Source organism: Dasypus novemcinctus, chromosome 14 (assembly GCF_030445035.2).
Source record: "Dasypus novemcinctus isolate mDasNov1 chromosome 14, mDasNov1.1.hap2, whole genome shotgun sequence".
NCBI classification, from domain to species: Eukaryota; Metazoa; Chordata; class Mammalia; order Cingulata; family Dasypodidae; genus Dasypus; species Dasypus novemcinctus.
Window position 1 is genome coordinate 53,617,517 of NC_080686.1, and position 25,174 is coordinate 53,642,690.

Sequence of the window (25,174 nt, forward strand, 5' to 3'; positions counted from 1 at the left end):
GGTTGCTGCAATACATTAGTTTTTATTTTTAACTCAATTAGGACTATAAATATAAGCCTTTTCTTGTTTAATACTTGTCCATTAATTTAGGTATTCCTTAGCTTAATCCCCTTTTATTCTTTCTCCTATTTCCTATCATCCTTTCTAGAATGATTTCTCATGGCCTCAAATACCACCTTCCATCAGAAATCTAAAACCTGTTTCTAACCTTGACATCTCATCTCGCTCTAGACCTTAGTTTCCAAATATGTGCCTGACTTATCCACAAATATTCCCATCATAAATCATGCACAATGTTTTACAAATCTCATCTTTCCCCTCCATGAACACACCCTTTTCTGATTGTATGAAATAATGAGCTTTCTGCCTTGCTATATAAATTAGAAATTATGTCACTTTATTCTTACAAAAATCTCAGTGGGTGCTAAAGCATGAATGAGAGGCAGAATTATGTACAAGACAAAAATTACAGTGTTGAAATCAGACTTGTTTCTGGTATTTACTGTGTGGCTTTAAGCAATTAATTACTTTTTCAGCCTTGCTTTCATGGTTAGTAGAGACAGTGTAGGATTTTTATTGTTTTACTTGAAAGTGTGGTATCCAGAGTTGAAGCATTAATAACACATGGGAGTTAAAAGAAATATACCATCTCGGTACCTACCCCACCCATATTGAATCAAAATCTGCATGTTAACATGATTTTCCAGTAATGTGTTTGCACATTCATACTTGAAAAGCACTGCTCTAAACCACTATTAAAAATACAATAATCAACCGTGTTATCGTTCTCAGGGGAGGATATCATTGGAGAATCAGAAAAGCTGTTTGCAAATTATTAGAGCTGCCATTCCAAGTAGTGCCAATACTTCTGTTTACCAACCTGTCACCAATGAAATGGTTAATTCTGCCCCTTGAGAACTACTGGAGATGGAATTTTCATGTTATACATAAAAACCTCTGAAAAATGACTGACTTGAATTTAAGTGTACCCCAAGGTTATTTCATCCACAAAAGAAAGGCTCACTCTTTACCACTTTAAATTGTATTCCTTCAATATTTTTGAATTTTGGATTATTAACCTGAAGGTTCCATTTCCCATGTTAACAGATGTCCAAAACAGGAGGAGAAAAACAGAAGTTCCAGTCCATATTTCAAAAATATGAAATCTCTGATTTTGTAAGCAATAGCTTACAATTCAAGCACAATCTCTTATACAATAACACTACCTAAGCAAAGTATAGTTTGTAAATTCTAATAACATTTAGTGAGCATTCATAACATATAATGCACTGTACTAAGTGAAGAGGCTTGTAGGCGCTTAATAATATATTTTATAATCTAAACCTGTGCTGCTATTGTCCTGAGATCCTGGTTTTCTAACAAATTCCCAGGTAATGCTGGCACAACTTGCAGATCAGGGTTATGTGGAGGACTAAGAAAAAAAATTGGGGCGGGAGGGAGGGTGTCAAGGGTGGAACACACTTAGGATTTCCCTTATTGAGAACCAATTCTTGTCAGCTGCTTGGGATCCATTATGATATAGCTCAACCAGGGGAAAAAAAATCTACCACCAAAAAGTTTACTGTGGCAATTATAATACCTTCTATAGGAGTAAAATCACTACTTAGGCAGATTACTTCCTCTTTTGGAAGGTACCAAAATTTAGAAAACTCCAGCTACTAGGTCTTTCTAGTTTTTAATTCTCAATTTCTCACTGTTGCATTTTCTAAATTGTCAGTATTTGCTATCATTTCTTTCTTGGCATAATAGTTATTTAAGAATATTGAAAAAATTCCAAGTATGTGATTTTTCAGTATTTAGACATTAATTTCTAGTCCTTTTTTGCAATGTGGTCTCTTGTGTCCCCTAGAAATATATTATAGTTTACTGTAAGATAATTTAGAAAAGTTTCAGGATAATTTGAAAATAGTGAAAATAAGTAACATATTATGTATATTGACAACTCTTTTTCTGTTTTGTTTTCAGTAAATTTTTCAGAGACAGTACTTGGGTGGTATACTTCTTTAATCCCTGCATGTGAAGGCTTGAAGCTTTTGTGAATCCTAAAAAAGATAATGTTCTTGGAGCTAACCCAGCCTTTGATTGGATGTAATTCAGCTGGAGGCCCTTGATTGGCGTGCTTGAGTGTGGCATGACTTAGGGTGGACCATGGCCCCCTTGCTGTAGTTTTTTATAAATGGTAGAAAAATGAAAAGCCACACAGAGAATGAAAGATGCCATTTTATCCTGCCATTTGAGAGAGAGGACTCCAAGATCACTTACAACTGCAGAGAAAAAGAGAAACCCCCAGAGGCTGGGAGACAGGCTCAAGACTGGAATCAGCAGAACAGCCAGAAGATGGAGAGAGGAGGCCGGGGAAAGATCATCACCCAATGCTAAGCATCTTTAGATGATGCCAAGTGCCTGATTGCCCACAGCTGCAACCTGGAAAGACTGCATCTCTGCTGATGCCTTTATTTGGACATTTTCACATCCTGTTCACCCTAATAAATTTCTATTAAAAAGTCACCCATTCCGGTATTTTGGCAACCTTTAGTAAATTAAAACAACAAATATCTGAGAATGTCTTTCACTTGCCTTCATACAGAAGTAATAACTTGCTAGGGTATATAATTTTGGGGTCAAAATCCTTTTCCCTTAAACCACAGTATCTATTTTTCCAGTCTTTTTGCATTTACTCCTGGAGAAAAATCTGAGGTCACCCTGAGTTTTGTTCTTTCATAGGTAACCTGTTTTCTCTGTCTTGCAGAATTTTTTCTTTTTCCTCGAAATGTAAATCTTGATTTCTTTTCCCTTTTTCTCTGCATTCCATTATCATTTCTTTTCCTTTACATTTACTTTAGTAACCCAATTTTGTGCCGGATCTTGCTAATTATATCTTTCAACTCCATGACATTTTTTCGTGAGCTCTTTGACAGTTCTTCTCTTGCCCATTCCTCTTTAAGCTCGTATATGGCAAGAAACACACTCATCACTAATATCTACTATAGTTTCCACTACTATATTCATTTCAAGAGGCGGCATTTTCGCGATTAATTAGCTGTTTCCTCCTTCGGAACTGCTGTGATATCACCTGGAAAACAATAAATAGAACGTAATTTCCTACAGTCTATCTGATTCAGGCCAAAGATTCCCACATATAATTATCAACCGTTTCTGTTTTAATGTCTTACATGTACTTCTTACCTTTTCAATACCTCCCTGTAGCAACTGGGACCAAACATTTTAAAAAGAGCTGTACCAAAGCACGGAAAGAAATAAAAGGGACATTTTTGAAAAAAAAAAAGGCTCTTTACGCCATCTCCACGCGCCCTATCACAAGGCCAATAACCTGGCGCGCAGCTTTCTTGGTGAAGGGCTGGAGCGCGCCAGTCACTGGGGAGGCAGCAAACTCCAGCCGGCCTAATCCACACCCCAGCCGCGAGTCGCGCTCCTCCTCCCGCCGCGCCAAGCCTTCAGAACTCGGGGCGCAAGTCAGTGCGCACGCGCAGCATCCATTCTCCTTTCCCCTCTCGCGCAACTGGCCAGGTTTAGGGCCGGAACCGCCTTGAGGGCGGGGCTGGGTCCCAGTCCTGACCAATGGCCCCCAGGGTGAGAGGTGAGAGGTGGAAGGTGCGGGGCTGTCCTTGGTGCGGGTTAGTTCCAGTGGTGTGGCTGATTACCCGGTCGTCATGGAGGCAGTCTTGACGGAGGAGCTTGATGAGGAAGAGCAGCTGGTGAGAAGGCATCGCAAAGAGAAAAAGGAGTTGCAGGGTGAGGGGAACCTAGAAGTTGGGGGGACAGGGAAAGGCGCGCGTAGCGGGTCGTTTCTGGGAAATCGTGAAGGGCGACCGGTCTGGATCCTCCTAGAATTCCGCATAGTAGTAGTACGTGGCTTCTTCTTTCTCGTCCCCTTGTACTGGCGGCCTGTTGATCGCTGTGACTTCTGAAGCTTTCTGTGCTCAGGCCCGCCGTCCAGGTGCTGATGTCTGAGAACACTTCACAGCTACAGTCCTGGACCTAAACCTTCCCCCACCTCCTTCCCATTCCAACCCGTTACCAGCCCTTAGCCCAAATAGGGTGCATTGTGAAATAACACATCCGTTTTGAGCGCTCAGAAGAGATACTGGAAAGATTTAAACCTGCCTCAGTCAGTCTTTTCTTTTTCCTTCTTCTGCCCCATCAAATGCACCAAATGTTAATGAATTTTCCTTGGGGATGGGGGCGGGTTCTCAGCTTCGTCTTCTGATAGTTATGTAATGACTCTTCTTGCTTAAATAGCTACTTTTCTGTGTTTTTCTCCCTTTACCGTCCCTTCATATTTCCTGTTTGTCATGTTCTCTTACTCCTCTGTTTCTGATTTAATGATTTTGGTGACTTTTCAGCCAGAATTCAGGGTATGAAAAATGCTGTTCCCAAGAATGACAAAAAGAGGAGGAAGCAACTCATTGAAGATGTTGCTAAATTGGAAGCAGAAATGGAGCAAAAACATAGAGAGGAATTGGAGCAATTGAAGCTGACTTCTAAAGAGAATAAGGTATGTGAAAAAATGTCTTTGCTTACAGCATTTGAATACAATCATCCACTTCTATTAAACTCCTTATAAAATCATAAAATAGTAGGGAAATGAAGTCATCCAACCTGTTTATGCATCACCTTTCATTAATATATTTTGACCAGGTTTACTTGATCAGCAAAGACAGTACATTTCTTTCCCTACTTACTAGAACAAAAAATGAACAAATTGATAAAGTGGACTAGAGGAAGGTTTCTCATGTAGAAGCTGGAAGATCATTCTTATAACTGCCACTTTACAGGATTTTAATTCTGGTCAAAGTTACTTAATTTTTCTGAGCATAACTTTCCTCTCATACAATACGATGATACAAATAACTTTTTGCTATCTAAGCACAAGTTCTTCTAAAGATCAGATGGGTGAACAAATACCTTATCCTTTTTTTTCCCCCCAAGATTGATTGATTTATTTTCTTTATTTATACCCCTCTCTCCCAAAAGGTTCTCTTGTCTGTCTGCTCATTGTTTTCCTCACCTTCTCCAGGAGGCAAGGAAAATGGAACCTGGGACCTCCCAAATGAAAGGGGACTGTCCAGCCTCCAGAGCCATATCTGCTCCTGGTGGTTGGACTGCCAAGTTGGCTGGCTTGTGGCATCTGCTCACTGCAGCAGGGGCTGTGTCTACTCCTCTTTTTTTAGGAGGCCCTGGACTGAACCTGGAACCTTCTTTGTGATAGGCAGGTGCCCAACTGGTTGAGCCACATCCACTTCCCTGTGCTATCTTTTTACATTATAAAAATACTTTATGAACAAATTATAATGAATAATTTTTTTCCTGGTGTTTCTTGGGTAAATTGGAGCATGTTAACTTTCATCATTTTAACTAAAATGATGTTTTATCATTGTAGCTAATATGTATTGTGTGCCAAGCACTTTAACATGCTACATGCATTATCTCATTTAATCCTCATCTATAAGGTAAGTGTAGTTACTTCCATCTTTAACTACATGAAACAGGCTTGAGATTTAGAATTTTGTCCTCAAGTCATAACTGTTCAGTGCTGGAGCCAGAATGTAAAAATCAGAGCTGTCTTACTCCAGGGTATTAATACTGGATTCTCCTATATTTTTGTATAGCATGATAGCTTATTGCCTGGGCTTTGAAGATCAAGTATCATAGACTCCACAACTTAATTCGACTTTTGATAGTTGGAAAGTTCTTATTCCCATGCAAAATCTTACCTAATATAAATTTTTATTTTATTTGGCTAGTTGTTGGTTTGTTGTTGACAAGGAAAACAACTAGTCTGTACTGATTAATAATTGTCCTTATATTTAATATATATTAAATTATGCTGAATTTCTTTATTAGCCAGTCGTCAAGATCCTGGCCTTTCCTGCCCTGAATATATTTTATCTCCAGGTAACAAGCCATGGTTCTCCAGGTGTTTAATTTTGTTGTCACAATTGTGGTAATTCTAATTGACTCTCATGTCTTCTATTAGTGAGATAGTTTTGTTCACTGTATCAGGTGTTCGAATTTTCAGATTTCTTTCTTAAGTCCAAGGGTTTTTGATTCCTAAGCTACATATTGTCTAACTGTTAAAATACAAACTCCCTTTCTATTTTGAATTAATACCTTTTTCATTAACCTAAGCTTGTTTCTTTTCTAAATGCTACCAGAACTCTTATGTCATTTTTCTTTTCAAACGCTTTGTATGTTTTACCTATTGTCAGTATGGCAGTGTGTAAATTTTAGCATATTCCTCTAAAAAAATCACAAGACCCCTATTTTCTCTAGAGTCCATTATCACTCTTTGAAGTTGTAATCAGATTTTGATATTTTGATCATTTGAGCCTCAGCCTTTAAAGATTCTTTTGCTAGAGGCCTCATGAAGTTTTATGTGTCATATTAAAAACTTGCTTAAAATACCTACTAATCCTGATAGTTATAAATCTGGCTTTTTTTTTTCTTAAACAAACATAATAACCATTGAATATTGGATCAGTTGTAACAGCTAATAAAATTTTGTAATAGCTACAAATGATCAGTTTGTAGGTGGGAAATGACAGTAAAAGCTCAAATTCTTATTATCATCAAGGAGCAGTGCTTGTTAGGTTCTGGCTAATTAGGATGGAGAAAGGCATCTGCTGCCACATTTGAGGTTATGAAGGTAGGGGTGAACTGAGCCAACTCAGACTTTTAAGTACTACCAGCATTCGAAGAAGGGAAGTGTGTAGTGTTGAATAAATTGACACAGAAGGTACAGTATTTAAATTAATGGAGTAGGCATTCCAATAAAGGAAGTCATGCAGGGATGAGCATAAATCTTCAAAAAGCTGTAGGGAAACTGCTTGGGAATCTGATCAATTCTCACTGAAAAATGGGAAAAGGATATAAAACCATGTTATCTAATCTGGTATCTAGTCCTTTTATTCAAATTTGAAATGTGACATTAGACATATTTGTGATTTTAATCATTTAAAAGTACTTTTCATTAACTTGTTAATGCTTTTTTGTTTCCTTCAGATAGATTCTGTTGCTGTTAACATTTCAAACTTGGTTCTTGAGAGTCAGCAGCCTCGGATATCAAAAGCACAAAAGAGACGGGTATGAAAGTCATGTCACCAAGTACTTAAGTTAGTGTTGTATGCGCACTACTATCTTATGTGTATAGGAAGGAAATATGAAAAAAAAAAAAAAAGATGAATTTCTATGTCAAGGTACCTGAATTAACATTTATTAAGCACCTGTTAGGTGCCAAAATACTATGTGAGACTGCTTACATGAAACCTCATTTAGTTCTGACAATAAATTTGGTGGAATAGAATTTCTTATCCCTATTTTATAAATAATAAAATAGCCCTAAGGCAATACAATAAAATGTCCAGTTTGTAGTCTCATGGGAGAGTAGGGATGGGAAAGGGATGTGCAAAGGATATTTTTACAAATATATTTTGCCAGGCTTTACCCAAGACTTAATAACTTAGGGTGTCCAATTTGTGCACCCAAGCTTACTCATTTTCAAAAGTTGCTCAGGTGATTCTGATGCACAACTCTGGTTAAGAACCATGGTATTAAGTATTTAAATGAGAGTTGAACCTAGAACTTCCAAATTATTTTTAGCTTACTGTGATAACTCCAAGTATTACGGTGGTTTGGAAAACAGGAATCTAGATGAACAAAATTCTCTATATAATAGCTAATTACCATGAAAATTCAGAAATGAGAAAGTTCATTATGCTAAATATTAAATTATGTGTTGTAATTTGAAGGAAGTATTTAGTTAGATAGGACATTGCAAGGAGGAAGAACAGCATGCACGAAAACAAATGTAAGAATGAAACAGTGCATTGTTGAAGTACTATAAAGAAACTTTTATTTTAAGTAGCGAGTTCATAATGTCAGAATTACAGGAATGAGATTGCATAGTTAGGACTCTCAATTTGAAAAAAAACAAACAAACGTGAAACTCCATGTTGTACTAGTACTTGATGTTTCCAAATCCCTTAACCTGAGACCTGGAGAACAGTGCTAACAAATTGATAGTATTGTTTATTGTTAAGAATGGCAAAGTTTGCCACTTAGTGATTTCATCCTAAGAGTTGAATTCCAAGAGTCTTTTGTTTGAAAGTTGATTAAGTTGTAAATAGTCAAACATTTCTCATACTTTTATAACATTTTATTCTTGAGTAAATATGATTGTGAGTTTCATAGAATCATGAAATTTAGATTTTATTGTTTTTGGAGTCATTTATGGTATGCATTTTTGGAGATACTTATGGTATGCATTCTTTTTGTGACAGTCTCCCAATTTGTCATTTAGCTTCTGTAACTCAAAAGTGAAAGAATTTTTGCTTGGCAGTAGCATTAACAAAATATTTGTTGGAATTTCTTCTACTTAGTAATTGATTTTATAATAATCCATTTATTTCTGGAAGACATAGGGACATGGCTCCTTTGTGTTTTTATGAAAATTTGTTCATCCCACTTGGACCCCTAGGCAACAAAGCAAACAAAAACACTTAACCTTTCTCAAGCATTTTGATATTTTTCTCCAGAAATACTTTAAAATTAAAACCTTTTTCAGCCGTACCCTCAGAAAAGTTAGTATTTTTGTGGTTAGCTGCATGAACATTGGCAAAAGAAAATACCCTAGAAAGTAATGTCCAAAGTTTCTTTTTTTTTTTTTTCATTTTTCAGATTTTATTTCATTATAGAATATATTTGATAAGGATACATGCAAACAAATCCATCTTTGCATTGTTGTTTATTGGTCACCTGGCCTTTAGCAGCAGGCTGGCAAAGTTTCTTAATACTTTGTTATATTAAAGGAATTGTGGAACAGAAAACATTGAAAATTTATAATACTGAAGAAAGTGGAACCAGAAATCAGAAATAATTTCATAATTATTAATTTTTTGGAACTTGTCTTTTTGCCAGAGGCACCAAGGAATAAAAAGCCAGCTAACTGTGTTTTATGGAGGAACATAAAACACAGATGAAAAACATAAGAAAACTTTATGAAAATTTATTATAGTGTTTTGTTGTGGGATATTGTAGAGCAAATCTTATTTCCAATTTAGTAAATCATAGGAGTATTTAATTTACTTCAAAGAACTTTTTAGTGGAAGCTCTTTGTTATAGTGGAGGGAGCCAAATATAGAATTTAGAAGAACTGGATTCTTTGGACATGACATTTGACAGCTGAAATGAGATCTAGTTCATTTCTTTATTTTAAAAATTGAGAAAGCTGAGGGCCAGGTTATCTTAATAGCATACTGAAAGTCCAGTACAAATCCAGGACTAGTACTCAGCTCTCAAGATTCATATTCAGAATTATTTTTCCTATTTGATATATCACTGTGACTCTAGTTTTCCCAATAGTACATTTATGAGTTATATGCTATTTTCATCTTATCTACTTTTCATTAGACTTTATTGAAGCCTTTCTGTCTTTAGTAATATGGCTGTAGGAACCAAAATGGCCTAGTGCCTTTGGACACAACAATTGTGGGAAAAGAGTCTCATGGATTTCCTGTATAGTACCTTGGAGATGAAAGTGATTTGTTTCCTAATGTGGAAGCAAAGAATGAGGGAAAAATGAAATGACTGGATTAGTATTTTTGAGGATTAAATGGTTTTGCAGATAGAATAAAGTTCCACTCTTCCAGGAAATAGTACATTACATCATTAACTACAGCTCCCATCTGCCCCAACTTTTATTCTGATTCAGGTGCCTGGATAAAAGGAGCTCTCTGTTGTCCTTGGCCCCTGCTCTGCTTCTAACCAGCTATATGGCCTTTGGAAATCTTTCTGCGTGCTGTTTCCTCAGAAGAGGAAAATGAGGGGTTTTGGATTAGATGATGTCTAAGGTGCTTATCCTCCCTCTCCCCTCTGAACCTGTTTTTCAGTCTTTTATAAAGTAATGGTGCCATCTTGTGTTTTAAAGATGTTATGCTTTGTGATTCACAGTTGTAGGTATGCAGTGAAGTAAACGTGTTGCTATTACTTCTTGCATGGTTAGAGTTGGAAGAAAAATACTTAAATAGGCTTAAGTTTAATAGGGAGCTATTACTGCTTTTGATTCAGGTAACTTAGAAATCACTTTTGATTCATCTGTCGTGGCATGTAACACATGTAGTACAAGTGGATGTGGCATGAAACTTAATTTAAATTTGCCTTTCTATTCACTTCCCCTGCCCCAAGTATTAGACCTAAGTATTAGTTAGAGCAGGGGTTCTTAACAAGGAGTCCATGATCTTGAATTGAAATCATGAAAACATTCTTGTGGGGATGTGTTGGTGCTGGTGTGATATATTTATTAACTAGTACACAGTATAGTGTGGAGTTATTAAGGGGTCCATGGTTTTCACCTGGCACAGATGGCAAAGGGGTCTGTGGAACAATAAAAATGGCTAAGAACCCCTGAGTTAGAGCTAGGGTCATGAACATCTTTTTACCTTTTCCTACCCTTTTTCTTGGTTTACCAATTCCTTCACAGTAATTCCTGTCAATAGCAAGATTTGTAAATGTTAGTTTAACTATTTTTATTTTCTGATATTGAAAGCAATAAGAGCAACTTTCCCTTGCCCCAAGTATTAGAAGTAAAACATACTAATGGTCATGGTAGAGAATGAAGATGCACAAAGAAAAAAAAACAAAAACAAAATAAAACTTGTATATAGTCCTATTATCCAGAGAAAAACCTGTATTTAATTTGGGTATATCTTCTAAGTTTTTTTTCCCCATTATGCATAGACTTAATATGTGTTAATTATGTATCTGTCTTTTTTTGCCCCAACCTCATCTCTTGACACTTCTCAGGTAACTGTTTTTACCTTTTTTCTAGGCTTTGATCTTTGCTAGGCCAATTGTCAAGAATTTTTTCTTTCTCTACCCTTTCCACCCCACCTCTTATTCATTCTTCATGTCACAGATCACTCCTTGACCATCCCCCATCCCATCCCTGCAAAGGCTATCATGGGGAGATTTCTTTAGAAATTTGAATAAGGAAAGCGGGTTGCAGAATGTAAAGTTTGTTTAAAAAAATTCTCTCCATTTTCTACAAATACAACTGTATTTATGAAAATACATAAAAAGTCTAGAAAGATCCACTTCAAACTTCTGAAGAGGTCACTGGTTTTGGCATTGTTCCCTGTGGGAGAACTTAGCCTATCTGTAATTTAATATTTTTACAATGGAGAATGCTTTTATCTATTACTTTTAAACCTATGTATGTGTATACACTTCTGTTTTTAAAAGCTGGATAAAAATAGTGTCTACCTCTGTCCTTCTAAAGACATTAGTGGGAAACGGACTTGGCCCAGTGGTTAGGGCGTCTGTCTACCACATGGGAGGTCCGCGGTTCAAACCTCGGGCCTCCTTGACCCGTGTGGAGCTGGCCCATGCGCAGTGCTGATGCGCGCAAGGAGTGCCCTGCCACGCAGGGGTGTCCCCACATAGAGGAGCCCCACCTGCAAGGAGTGCGCCCCATAAGGAGAGCCGCCCAGTGGGAAAGAAAGTGCAGCCTGCCCAGGAATGGTGCCGCCCACACTTCCCGTGGCTGACGACAACAGAAGCGGACAAAAGAAACAAAATGCAGCAAATAGACACAGACACAGAGAACAGACAACCGGGGGGGAGGGGGGGATTAAATAAATAAACAAATCTTTAAATAAAAATAAAGACGTTAGCATAATAATGCTTCACCAGTAGAGTGATAAATTAAGATGCTTGGATTTTTCTAAGCTTGAATATGTTAATGATGTGCTTTAAGGTATAGGATAACTCGTTCTTAAGACAGTACTTTGAAATAAATAAGTAAACTATAACTTAGCATGTAGTTTTCAAATAGACGTAAGAAAAACTTGAGGGCTTTTTATAGTGCTAGGTGCTAGATGAGTTTTCCCTTAAAGCAGTTCATAGTGTAGAAAATTCCACAAGTGATAAGATTATCTATATGAGAGTGCATTTGGATAAAAGAAAAAAAAAGGCAAAAAGCTTTGAAAATCTTACATCTTCATGCCTTTAAAAAAAATGAGAATCAGCCTTAATTATTATAAATTAACTTTTCTAAATTCTCCTCTTCTTAGGAAAAAAAAGCTGCATTGGAAAAGCAGCGGGAAGAAAGGATAGCAGAAGCTGAAATTGAGAACTTATCAGGAGCCAGACATGTAGAAAGTCAAAAACTTGCTCAAATATTGGCAGCTAGACAGTTGGAAATAAAACAGATTCCATCTGATGGCCACTGTATGTATAGAGCTATTGAAGATCAACTGAAGGAACAGGACTCCACTCTGACTGTGGCTGCCTTAAGAAGTCAAACTTCTAAATACATGCAAAGCCATGTGGAAGACTTTCTGCCATTTTTAACAAACCCTAATACAGGAGATATGTATACTTCAGGTAATTTATTTTTCTTTACTATGTTTTGTTGTTTTTAAATGAAATGTTTCATGGGATCAAGCATATGAAAAATCCCTACAGTCTTAATAGGGAGAACATCACATATGGACAGAATTATTTTTTGTAATTTTAATAGATACTGATACATGTTGCTTTACGTAAAATCTTTTAAGTACTTACCATTTTGTAGGTAAAATACATTAATTGCTTTATGTAACCTAAAAATAGGAATAAGATTCAAAACTATTATCAGAAAAAAATGTTTTCATAACCTCATTTTTAACAAAAATAAATGCTAGGCATACAGGGAGATAAGCTTCCATCAGGCTCTGGAAATACAGCACTTGAACACTGTAAGCTGAGAATGATTAGGAAAACACTTCCTTTTTTATCCTTTACTTTGCAAGTTTCTCAGTAAGCTTTAAGTAGGAAGATTAATATTCAGGTAAAATTTGATTTTATAGAATCAAAAACAACTGAGTTTACCTTATGCTTTGTAATACCTTTGATAATTAAGAATAAAGTATGCATGGAAAGGTAAAAAAAAAAAAAGCTTAGATCTTTTTATAAGTTCTTGGCACATGTATATATGATATATAACTGTGTCTTCAAGTGTTAGGCCAAAGCAGGAAAGTTCCTGGACCTGAGAAGGTAGTTTCTGGAGACTAAGCATCAGGAGTAGATGACATACAAATTTTGTACCCTAGGCAGAGATGAGCGTCAGTGAGAAGATAGGAGCTACAGACTTATAATTTAATCTGGAAACATCTTTTTATCAGGCAATAATTTGGATCATGATGAGTTATGTAATTAAGAAATTAATAAAAATTAAGTTATTTAAGAAAGCAAATAAGTTATTTAATTAAGAAAGCAAATGGACAGCATTGAGAAACTAATTTAAGGGAATGCTGTTTTTGTTTGAAGATTGTTTTGTTTTGAGAAAGAAGGAAGCCAGGAAAGCCTTAAGAGAGGAAATTGAGAAGACCTGCCCTTGAAATAAGACTGAAAAGGAAAGAGATGACTTATAAGTATGAGGAACAGCATTACTATTTATCTATTAAGAGAATATCTAATTAATGGTATCAAGGAATTTCAAAACATATAGTGTGGAATGGGAGTTCATGGTGTATGTTAATAATATAGAGTAGGGATTATATAGTGTTTTACAATATCTGGTGGAGAGAAGGGCTGGTTAAGGTATAGGGAAATCTGAATGCAGAAAGGTCATTCAAGGAAAATGGACGGTGAACTAATATAGGGTAGACCAGTTGCCAATCTCTTCAGTCAGCATTCAGGGGTTCAAATGTATTATAGTAGGTAGTGTACTTGCTTTCTACCGGTAGTTTTCCGACTTCATTTTTCTTAAGCAAGCAGTTCCCATCTTTGAATAAGGTGGTATGCAGAACCCCAATATAAAAAGCAGATAAATATACAATTACTCCAGTCAAATATGGGTTGGGGGTCTGGCAATTCCAGATTTTTCTCTAATATTATTCTCCAAGGAATTGTTTTAGTCTGAAAAATGGCAAGTTATATATTGTACAAAAGAAAGGATTAGATGGATCTGTCAGCAGTGACAGAAATAACTAGATATTCAAGTATAAAATGGCAAAAAATAAAAAGATACTGTCCTTTTGGACTCCTTAAAGTAAACCAAGAATTCTCTCTTTAACCCCCCCCCCCCGCCCACCCCCCACCCCACACACCCACACTTTAGACCATTGGGTCTCAGTGGCTGCACTTTGGAATCATTGGGAAGCTTTTATTTTTATTTATTTTTAAATGAGTCTTAGATTACATAAATGTTACATAAAAAATGTAGAGGATTCCCATATGGTCCACCCTCTCCCCTTCCCACACTTTTCCCACATTAACAACATCCTTCATTAGTAGAGTACATTTGTACAATTCATGAACTCATACTGGTACATTGCCACTAAACGATGATTAGTTTCCATTATATGTTATGCTCTGTCCCACACAATTTTTTAGGTTATGATAAAATATACAATGGCCTATAATCTGTAACTGCATGTCATGCAGGACAATTCCAATGTCCCGAAAAATGGCCCCATGTTACACCTATTCTTCCCTCTCTGGCCCCTCAGAATTTCTGATGACCACTGCCTTTATATCAATGCTAAAAATTTTTCCATTACTAGAATAATAAGTCTGTAATAGAATAATAGTAAGTCTATTTTAGTCCATTATTCATTCCCCAATCTTAAGGATTTTTGGGATGATGATGCCCACTCTGTTTCTAATTGAGATGGGTCTTAGAGCCCATGGGGCAGATAGATGGAACTATATTGCTTGCAGTTGCATACACTCTCTGGTCTTTGGGATGGGCATTGTCCACTATCATCTCCTTGTTAATTGTCCTGGGTAAGTCCAGTGAACTAGAGAATAGGTGCTGCAACACTTTGGAGATTCTGGGCTCAACTGGCACATGAATAAGCCAAAGATTTAAGTCTCTGGGACATATATTTAATAAATATAGTGCTAATTATAGGTTCAAATAAAAGGGGCAGGAGAGTCATGTGTAGGAAAACTCAATGAGTCTAACTCTGGGATACTGTGGGGCAAAAATTCCAAAGTAAGGCCCACTGATGGGTTGCCAAATTCCTGAGTTTGTCTGCCTTGCTTATAGTGTCTAGATGTCTGTAGAGCCATCAGGAACCCTGCTCTTTGAGGTGGCAAGTCAGTGAGATCCTGCTGTGACATGCATAAGGGTAACCTCTGGAATGACCTCCTGACTAGTGGAGATCTCTTGGCCATAAAAACTCATTTGTATTTAATATTCCCCTCTTTTGGTCAAGGTCTTTTTCCAGTTGCATCGCTAGTTGGCACTAGTTGGTAATAATCCTTTGGTGCCAGAGAGGCTCATCCCCCAGAGTCATGTCCCATGCTGGCAGAAGGTAGTGTGTTTTTATATGCTGAGTTTAGCTTAGAGAGAGTTCACATTAGAGTAACAGGGAGGCTTTCCGGAAGTAACTCTGAACTCTTAGACAGTATATAATACTAGGCTAAGTTGCAATTTCACAAAAAAATGTTCATAAATTTATGATTGATTGTACTTATAGGAAGCTTTTAATAAATACTAATTCCTGAGTCCATAGAGATTATTACTTTTTACAACAGTTAAGAACCTCTTCTCTAGAACGGTGGGTCTCAGTGTAGTCCCGTAGACCAGCAGCATCAGCCTCAACTGAAAACTTGTGAGAAATACAAATTCAAACTAAAAACTTTTAGTATCATTTTCATTTTTCCCTTAACCTTAACCCCCATGTCCTGTTAATCAACATTCATTTCATTTCTTCTCCTTTCTTTTCTTGAGTAATACAGTGATGAAGAACATAGACTCTGGGGTCAGCTCTGGGTTTAAACCATGGATTTAAGCTGTTTGACCTTATACAATTTACTGAGGTTCTTTGTGTCTCAGTTGCTCTCCTGCTTAAGAAGAGGAACTTAGGAAGATTAAGGGAGAAGATGTACTTTACTACAATATCTACATGGAATAGACCTCATTTATGAGAGGCTTTTTAATTGTAAAAGTAACATGCTTCTAAAAAAACATGAATAATGTAGGTAAATGTAAAGAAAATAAGTCAGTAGCAATCTTTGAGATGACCGTATTTTATTTTAATGCAAAGTTGGCAAGGTATTGAATGTCGTTTTACCATTATAATTTATTGTATAAACACTTCCAATGTCATTAACGTTATTTTAAAATGAGACTTTTTAATGATTATGTAATTTTTTATCTTATGACTCTACTGTTTATTTAACTCTTTCCCTCTGTTGCCAGCTTTTGCTTTTTATTTTTATAAGTTGTGCTTTAGAAATTAGTATGGAAAATCTAATCACAATACTTTTGATTACTTAAATTATATTTCTAGAAGTGGAATTATTGGCTCAACTACAAACTTAGAAGATTTGACTCTTTACCAAATAGCTTTTCATGAAATTACCAGCTTATACTCATATCTTTATAGTTTAAAGTAATTTTTATTTTGTCTGTCTCTATTGATAGTTCTTTCTGAATTATTTGAGGTTAACGTCTATACATTTTGGTCCTATACTTCTAAATAGAAATAGTCTTTTTTAAATTGTCATAGTACAATTACCAACTTCAGTAAATTAAACATTTGATACAGTACTTTAATCTATAGTCCATATTCCTGTTCTGTCAAATAACTCAGTAATGTCCTTTATAGGCATTTTTCTTCCTTCAGTGCAGGACCTGGTTCAGGATCAGATACTATATTTAGCCTCATTTATTCTGGGGTATTTCTACAGGCTTTCTTAGTCTTTGATAAAATGATAGTGCTGCTTCATTTTTTGAGGAGTTCCTTGCTTTTACGCTCATCTTACACTGATGCCCCCACCCAGGATGGGCTTACTGTTGTAAAACTTTTTCATTATTTCTCATGAAATAAAAAGCTATCCTTTCTTAAAATAAAAATCGCAGCAAATATTTTCTTCAGATTTTTAATTGCTTTTTAATTTTGGCCAATATTTTATATATGGACATAGCTTACATAAAATCCCTGGGTCTCTCCTTTGAACTATAACTTTGCTTCTAAACTTACAAGCTGTCTGTCCATGGTTCCAGAAATTTAATAATTACCTATTTTTTCCTATTGTTTTTTAAATTGTTGGATATGAATGAGTAATATACTCACATAGTAAAAACTTTAAAAAATACTAAAATCTTAATTATTTCCTTAACTCATTTAGTCCTTCCTCATTACCAGAAGTATTGCCTTAAAAAAGATGAGTTTCACTAGTAGCCTATTATATTCAGGATAATATTCAAATTCCAGCTTCATCAATTTTTTTACAATTCTTAAATCATAATAAACTTATTCAAATTATGTGAATTCATTTCAAAAGAAAAAAAATTAGATTCCCAAAGTTGCTATAGATTAGGGTTCTTTTGAGTTCTTGATTCTTATACTGTCTTGTGCTAACTGCTGCTACTTTCGTTCTGTTAGCTTGAAGTATTAAAGAAATATTACTTAATGCCTATGGAATTGTGATCGCAAATATAGGTACAGATTTTGAGTGATTAATAATATGTTTATATTGATGCTTTAAACTATTGAAATGAAAACAATTATACAGTTATTCTACAGCATTTGTAGAATCCCCAAAATATATTACCAAGACTTCAGTTTGATGAAAAGCTCAAGAAACTTCATATCTCTTTGCCCTTGCTGATGATATTCAGAGTACCTGGATTTTCTGTCCCTTTATGTACTTGTTTGGTTCTTATTCTCCTTACAGAGTTTGGCACTAGTATAGCATCTTTGAAATACTGAATTGAAATACTGCAGCCACCCACCATCACCTCTCACCTCTGATTCTCAGCTGTGTCCCTCTGGAGTTTTGCACATAATTGTTTTAATACTTGTTACAAACTTTCATGTTTGTGTTATGATGTACCCAGCTAGAATAAAATGTAATTTCCTGACGCATAGTAAGTCCTCATAATACATTTGCTGAATGGAATGAATGTTAATGAGTTTAATTGAGACAAGCACTTTCAGTAACCTGGTTCATTAAAGGGATTTGATAAATGATTATTGACTGAATAAAGAGCAAAGAGGAAAAAAATAGGTGGTCCAAGAAAATAGGTCAAGGGAGTTTATTTATTTTATTAGATGAGATCTCTATGAATTATTTTCATTTTTACCTTAGCTATTACCATATTTAGTACTAAATTTCATGTTTCAGTTATTGTCCTTATATGACTAATTTTAATGGCCTTTAATTATAAAACAGCTGTCCCTCTTTTTCCTTCTCCTTTGCCTTTCCTCAGTGAGAATAGAAAAATAGGCCAGCATATATAACATTGAAAATATAGCTACTGTTTATTGGCTGTTGATTATATGCACACTTAAAAAAAAAAACTGTATTTCTCTCACTAAATTGACAAGTTAGCTTTTACTGCCTTTTTCCAGGACAGACAGGATGGAACATAAGTTGATTAGTATGAACTTATATTTTTATTGCTTTGGGAAAGAATATGCCTTATTGTCATACTATAGTCATGTAAGTAACATCAAAAAGAAGTACTGACATTTTTGTAAATATTTATTAATAAACCCCTCAAATTCTTTTTCAGAAGTAAGCCATTGAAGTAAGCCTTGGGATTAAAAAACTATTGTAGTAGGAGAGTCCTAACTTGATGTGTACATGGATCAGCTTTAACTGGTTGGCTTCAGTCTAAAATTATGGAGATTGTATGGAAAATCATGTTATCTTGATCAGGGGTGGGTGGGGAAGAGAGGGATGGTGGCTGCACTATTTTATTTCAACTTTCATCAAGATTTCAAAGAGGTTCATGGGGCCATTGTCACTGTTCTAATGGTATTTATGAATACAGGGATTTCGTTCTAAAAGTACAGATACATGTACTTGTGCTATATAATTTGTGTGTGCCAGATATGCCTGTTACAAATTTTGTGATTAGGTCTTTTACATCTCCTCTCGCATGTCTTATAGGATCTTACACTAAACATAATATAGAGGTAACTTTTTTTTTGTTTCTGTCTGTATTCTTTGGGATATAGATTTGGGGTTCAAATACATGGCAAGGTGGTGAGTATAGTGGCAATTTTGAGGCTGATTGTTTGAAATAAAGAGCAGAAAGTAGGTTTTTTAGGTAAAGTACCTGGGCTTCAGAATGGATTATTTTGTTCTTAGATGGAAAGATGGTAGAAGGTTGGGTTGGATTAAGTAAGAATCTGGGAAATAGATTAAATTCTGTAGGGTACTGGTGGAGAAGGAAGAAGTTCATTACTTGGGTAGCTTCACTAGGAATTGTGGGTGCTGTAAAAGGGATCTTGTAAAATAAGTTAGGAAATTTATTAAATGCTATATTCTGATCTGTTCTCTATACAGAAGAGTTTGGAAAGTATTGTATTGATATTGTAAACACAGCTGCATGGGGAGGTCAGCTTGAGGTAAGTTTGTAATTATAGTGATTGGATTGTTAAAAAGTATGTACCTTTGGGAATTGATGTGTTTTTCATTTTAAATAGTACAGTGGTAGATATGTGTGCTAGCTTGGCTGGTGTTGCTTTAAGTATAGTAAAATTTACCCTAATGATTTAGCTGATGTGTTGGACATGTTATTTTTCCAATAGTGACTTCCATCAGAAATAGAAAACAGTATTGTTGTTGAATTTTGGATATTGAAATTACAGATCAAATCCTATCACAAAACATCTATTGTAATAGTGTAGTGAATTTCTAGTTAAGAAGTATTTGAAGCATTAAAATTCAAATGTAAGAAAACAGTATGTTGAGTCGCTTGTAGACACTTATCAGAATTTTTTATCTCATGCTATTCATTTTACTATTAACTTTGTTTCATTAAAACAAAATAAAACACTTAAATGGTCTGAGTAGTGATGAGGCAGCCTGGTATATTAGGAAGACGAAGGATAAGAGATCAGGTCCTAGGTTCAGGACCTGGCTTTTCTTTCCACTTCTGAGTTTTGTGACCTTAGGGAAGTCTGTTAACCTCCTGAACTCAAGTTTCTTAGTTATCGAATGGAAGTAATAAAATCCTAAAGGTACTCTATAGGGTATTAGTGAACATTGAATAAAGCAGCATTGCCTTATGCATGAATCTAATATTTTTACTAATAATGTATAATGTATAATGATTACTCCTCTTCTTGAATAGTTTTTAGCTCTGAATATTTCTCTTCAAGACTGTTTTTTAGAGACATGAATGCTTCCTCAAAAATCTTTCTTAGAAGTGCTGTAGTTGTACCTCTTTTGAACCACCAGAGGGAACTGTGTCTCTTTGTTTTGTCTGTTTCTCCTAGGTCTTGGGAAACTCTCAGCAAGTTTTCCTAATAGTTTTGTGACTTACATTAGGAATAATTGAAGATATTTTAACTTTTCTATAAGGATCACAAATTAATATAAATATTAGAATCTTAAGGAATTTTTTTTTAATTGAGAAAAGACCTAAAACATCTTCAAGGACATTTGACATAAGTTTACCTGCAATTTCAAAAACCTCCTGAAAGGACTGTACTAGTTGGGCAAATACATAGATCAGATCACTAAATTGAGGAGTCATTTTATTTCTTCATGCTTGACTCTGGGCAAGTCTCTTAGCCTTTCTCTGCTTCAGATTCTAGGTCTTTAAAATGACCCCAATAGTAGTACCTGTCCTATAAGGTTATTGTAAGAATTCAATGAATTAATACACATGAAGTACTTAAGGTGCTCAAATAGTCTAAAAAGTTTTAGTATCAATATTCCTTATTAGCCATTATTCATAAGTTGTAAGCTCTAATTTTATATCATATGTAGTTACCTAAAATTGTATATTTATGAAAATTCCTTGAAAATATAGTGCAATTCATATACATTTCTTATTCCACTTTGCCTTGACAATTTTAGAGCAGTGATTTCTCGATCCTGGAATGTATCTGAGTTATACTATACATTAGGAAATACATTAGAATCATCTGAAGAGTTTTTATTTTTCACTTTCCCTAACACTTTCCCTCAAATTGTAATTTATTTGGTCTGGTGCTTGATTAATAGTATTTTTTAAAAAGTTCATCTATATTAAAAAATAGAGACACTAGTAAAATGAATCCTCTATTTTATTTCCTTAATTATGGCACTGATATTTTTAAATTGGTATTTATGACTGTTGTGCAGCCAGGGCTTGAGAAACTTCTGTTTGACTTAATAAATTGTTATTTATTTATTCAACAAATATTTATTATGTGCTAGGCTCTTGGTATAGAGCGATGAATAGAACACAGTCCCTATTCTGACTGATTGCCCTGTTCATCCTTACTTCAGTAGTTTATGATTAGAATAAAATGTACATTTTAATTTTCCTAATGAATGTATTTTTTTCCCTAAAGCTAAGAGCACTGTCTCACATTTTACAAACACCAATAGAAGTAATACAGGCAGATTCTCCTCCTATCATAGTTGGTGAAGAATATCCCAAAAAGCCACTAATACTTGTGTAAGTACCTAGAAATTTTTCCTGTTGTATTTTTCATAATTAAGACAAAAAGTAATATAAAAAGATTTTAGTTTGTATTCGTTGATTTATCAAAAAACCTGTCTTCAGGTGAATATTAATTATGCTTATTTAATGTAAAAGTAATGATAGAATTAGAAGTCATTGTCAAAATATGTGAGTTAGAAAATTGTGCCTTTAGTGAAATACACTTGTATGAATCAAGAATAAAATTTCTGAAGATGACAAAGTTTTAGGACTTGTTCATACATTGTCCTGGTTTAACATTAATAATGATAAAAATCTCAAAAAGAGTAAATGTTGAAATGTATTCATTTGCCTTATAATTTATTCCTTAGAAATTATTTTCCTTTATATTTTGTAAGAATTTACATGATCAAGAAATCTCTGAAATAGAGTGTGCATGGTTTGCTATTATTGGCTTTAGTTTTTATTAATTAAACCTACCAAGATAGTCATTATTGTCATGGCTTTAGGTAAAAATTTAAGCTTATTGAGCATTCAGCATGTCAGCTTTTCTTTTTCTCCTTGAATGATTTTGTTATACCTGACTTAAATTCAGCAGTTATTGAACCAAATCTTGCTGACTGTAGATGGTGTTGAACTTATAAGGAAAATGTTGATGTAGTATATTGAATGTAGTCTGTTGAATCACAGTGGAGTGATTCATTCAGAATGCTTAGTTTTATATGCATAATAAACATTTATATATATTATACGCATTTATATACAATGAGTTACTTCCATCAAAACTGTTCATTTCTTTTTTCATTTCAGATATATGAGACATGCATATGGCTTAGGAGAACATTACAATTCTGTTACACAGTTGATGAACACAGCTACTGAAAACTGCTGCTAGTTTACAAAACATTATACAATTATGTTTTAGTACAATTTGTGATCTGAGTATTCATACCAAGTGCTGAATTGTTTCAAACATTACTGAAAAACACAACTACCTTAAATCAGTTTTATGGCACAGCTACTAACAGGTTTTTGAGAAGTATATGTCTTATAAACTTTAAAACCAGTGTCCCTTTTGTTGTTTTTTTTTAAAAACTTATAACTCCATCATGGAGGACATCATTCAAAGACCAAGATGGTACCTGATTCAGATATTTTTATTAATATAGAGCTCTGGACATTACGATCCTGTGTAGGAATAAAGTTTAGTTTTGTTTTTTCTTGTTACTAAAAGCTTTCAGTAACCATTTCAGTGTAATATTTCTTGAACAAGTGAATTGTCTCAGTCTCTTTGTTTATTGTAATACTGTGATGATGGTGATAGCAGATTTAATTAATGCTTATAAATGAACTTAAATGCAATAACCTTGGTATTTATGGGATTACAGAAGCTTTTTATATAACCCCATTAAAGTATATTAAGAAACTTATTTTAATAATTAAGAATTTAAAATTATTTATTCAGATGGGAAACAGTTAAGTTTAAAGAACGGAGGCAAATTCAAAGGTAGATAGGTTTTTCTCTATCAGATTTAAACCTCTGAAGAAATAGTGGTTAACCTGCTATTTGTGTGTACCTTAAAAAGATCCTGCAGATTACGGTGTCATTCTAAATCATTAGATATTCCTTGCCATTTCTTAAACTTCTGAGTGACTTAGTACCAACATCTCTTGATTATCTGCCTAACTACAAAGTCTTATATTCATTATTATGTTTTCCTCATCACTGCTCAGCTGGTTTGTTTTCTTTGCAACATTTTTTACCAAGAAACAGTATGTGGCCTTTCTTACTCTTTCCTTTGTACAAGTTGAAGAAGTAGCAATGTAAAAAGGTCCAAGGTCACATTTACTTCAAATTTGCCTTACAAACTTTCTCCTTTTTTGCTCCATTCTCTAGGATCAGAAGAAAATCTTGTTACTTATTATTTTGTTAGCCTTATTGATGGCACTTTACTTTTAATTCAAGTATTTAAAAATTTTTGTTATGTGTATGGGTCAACTTGAAATCCACCCTTTGGGAGCCAAGACCTATATAGTATACAGTAGTTTCGGGTATAAATGATTTATTTAGCTCAGATTTCAGGTTACTCAAAACAGTTTTCTTTTTTAAGAATGTTATACCCATATACACCAACATACCTGATAACTTGTTATGCAAGGAATAATGTATGTTTGCAAATGAGACCTTTTTGATTTGACCTATCTTTCCCAGATATATATAACCAGGTGAATGTAACTGTTTTTTCAAGTAATATAGGGTTTTAATATTTAAAACAGGGTGTCAGTCTCACACACCTAGCAGGTAACAAATGTGGAAAGCTGGTAGAGACCTTGGTAAAATAGAGCAAGCAAGCCCTGCCTGAAGTTATTCCAATACAAAAGTTAAAAAGTCTTCTGCCTGCCAAACAAAATATATTCAGAATGCTGCCTGTTTTGTAGTTCTTAATTTGAATATCTTTGGGATCTGAAATTTTTAAAGAATGAATTTGTAAAGTACTAAATACCTTGGCCCTATTTTAAAATAGTTACTTTAAAATTAAAATATAAGCATTAATAAGTAATATAAACAAGATGTCATGAAACCTAGTTATTATGAATTCAATTTACATCTAAAATATTCTAAAGTGGCTTATTGGTAGTTATTTCTAAAATAACCTGCTGAGTAGAATTTTCTTGATTATAGGTTAATTTTTAAAATTTTATTAATATTTTTTATTTTAAATGACCAATATGGTTGTGGACAAGATTTGTGTAGTTGGCTTCTCTTATCTCATTAAACTTCAGATAAACATCATTTTAATGGTAAACTAAAAGTGGAATCTTTAAAAAAATGGCAGTTGTTAATTTAAACTGCTTATACTAATTTAGTTTGCTGTGTGATGATGGTCTCATGGAAGTTTTGTTTGTCCTAAGTCATAAAACTATATGTCAGAGTTTTAGAATATGTTATTTGGACAAGAATTTTATCCATTTTAATATGTTTACAACTTGTATGAAGTAAACAAGTGTGTGTAATTACATTTAGCAATATAGTTTTTCTCACATCTGATGTTTGCCAAAGGAAAAATAAAAAGTGAATGAATTAAATCAACATTCGTTTGTTCAAATTGTTCTTTTTGACAATTTTAGAATTTAAAAACAGAGAAAACTAGTTTTGTTTCAGAATTTTATCCAGCCCTTGTTTTGTTGTTTTGTTCTGACATATATTTGAGAATAATACAAACACAGATTCTTACATGTAAGATATATGGGATAAATATAAGAGCATAGTATTATGCCCAGACAGAATAGAGGGAAATAATAAAGTAATAGCCATTTAAGCAATGGCTTGAGAAGTCAAGTAGAGTCATTAGAACATTTTAGAATAGTGACAGTTTATTTAGGTTGAAGGAAGTGGGAGAATATTCTGACTCGCGGGTGTTAAAGGAAAAATAAATAAACATTTGTTAATATGAAATGGTAAAAAGAATTTTGTGCAAATTAATGTTGGCACACTTGTGAATATATCATGCTGTTGCAGGTTGTCATGAACTAGCTGAAGGAACAGATTAGCTGATTCTTTGAGAATTTAATTGGTAATTTCATACTGTATAATATTTAAAAAATTTTTTTATTTCTAAATACTTTAGATTACATGAGTGTTACAGAAAAAAATATAGGGGATTCCCATATGCCCCACTCCCTACCCCTCCCACACCTTCCCACATTAATAACATCCTTCATTAGCATGGTACATTTGTTACAATTGAT

The 25,174-nt window shown here is 34.4% G+C and overlaps 1 protein-coding gene and 1 long non-coding RNA gene across 3 annotated transcripts; one reads left to right on the forward strand and one right to left on the reverse strand.

Annotated features, from left to right (window-relative positions):
* Positions 1–376: 376 nt before the first annotated feature.
* Positions 377–3,485, reverse strand: LOC131273281 (uncharacterized). The gene is made up of 2 exons (XR_009180457.2): positions 3,208–3,485; positions 377–3,094 (listed from the first exon to the last, which is right to left on the reverse strand). It is a non-coding gene; the product is annotated as an uncharacterized lncRNA (long non-coding RNA).
* A 50-nt stretch (positions 3,486–3,535) lies between these two features.
* Positions 3,536–24,515, forward strand: OTUD6B (OTU deubiquitinase 6B). Of its 2 annotated transcripts, none has more exons than XM_004485213.5 (7): positions 3,536–3,774; positions 4,386–4,537; positions 7,045–7,125; positions 12,111–12,423; positions 19,333–19,394; positions 21,333–21,439; positions 22,235–24,515. In XM_004485213.5, the coding sequence occupies exons 1-7, from the start codon at positions 3,693–3,695 to the stop codon at positions 22,317–22,319; spliced, it is 882 nt and encodes a 293-aa protein (XP_004485270.4). In that variant the 5' UTR covers positions 3,536–3,692; the 3' UTR covers positions 22,320–24,515. The 2 variants fall into 2 exon arrangements, with proteins under 2 accessions (XP_004485270.4, XP_071063997.1); XM_071207896.1 differs by having other exon boundaries at positions 3,596–3,737.
* Positions 24,516–25,174: the final 659 nt, after the last annotated feature.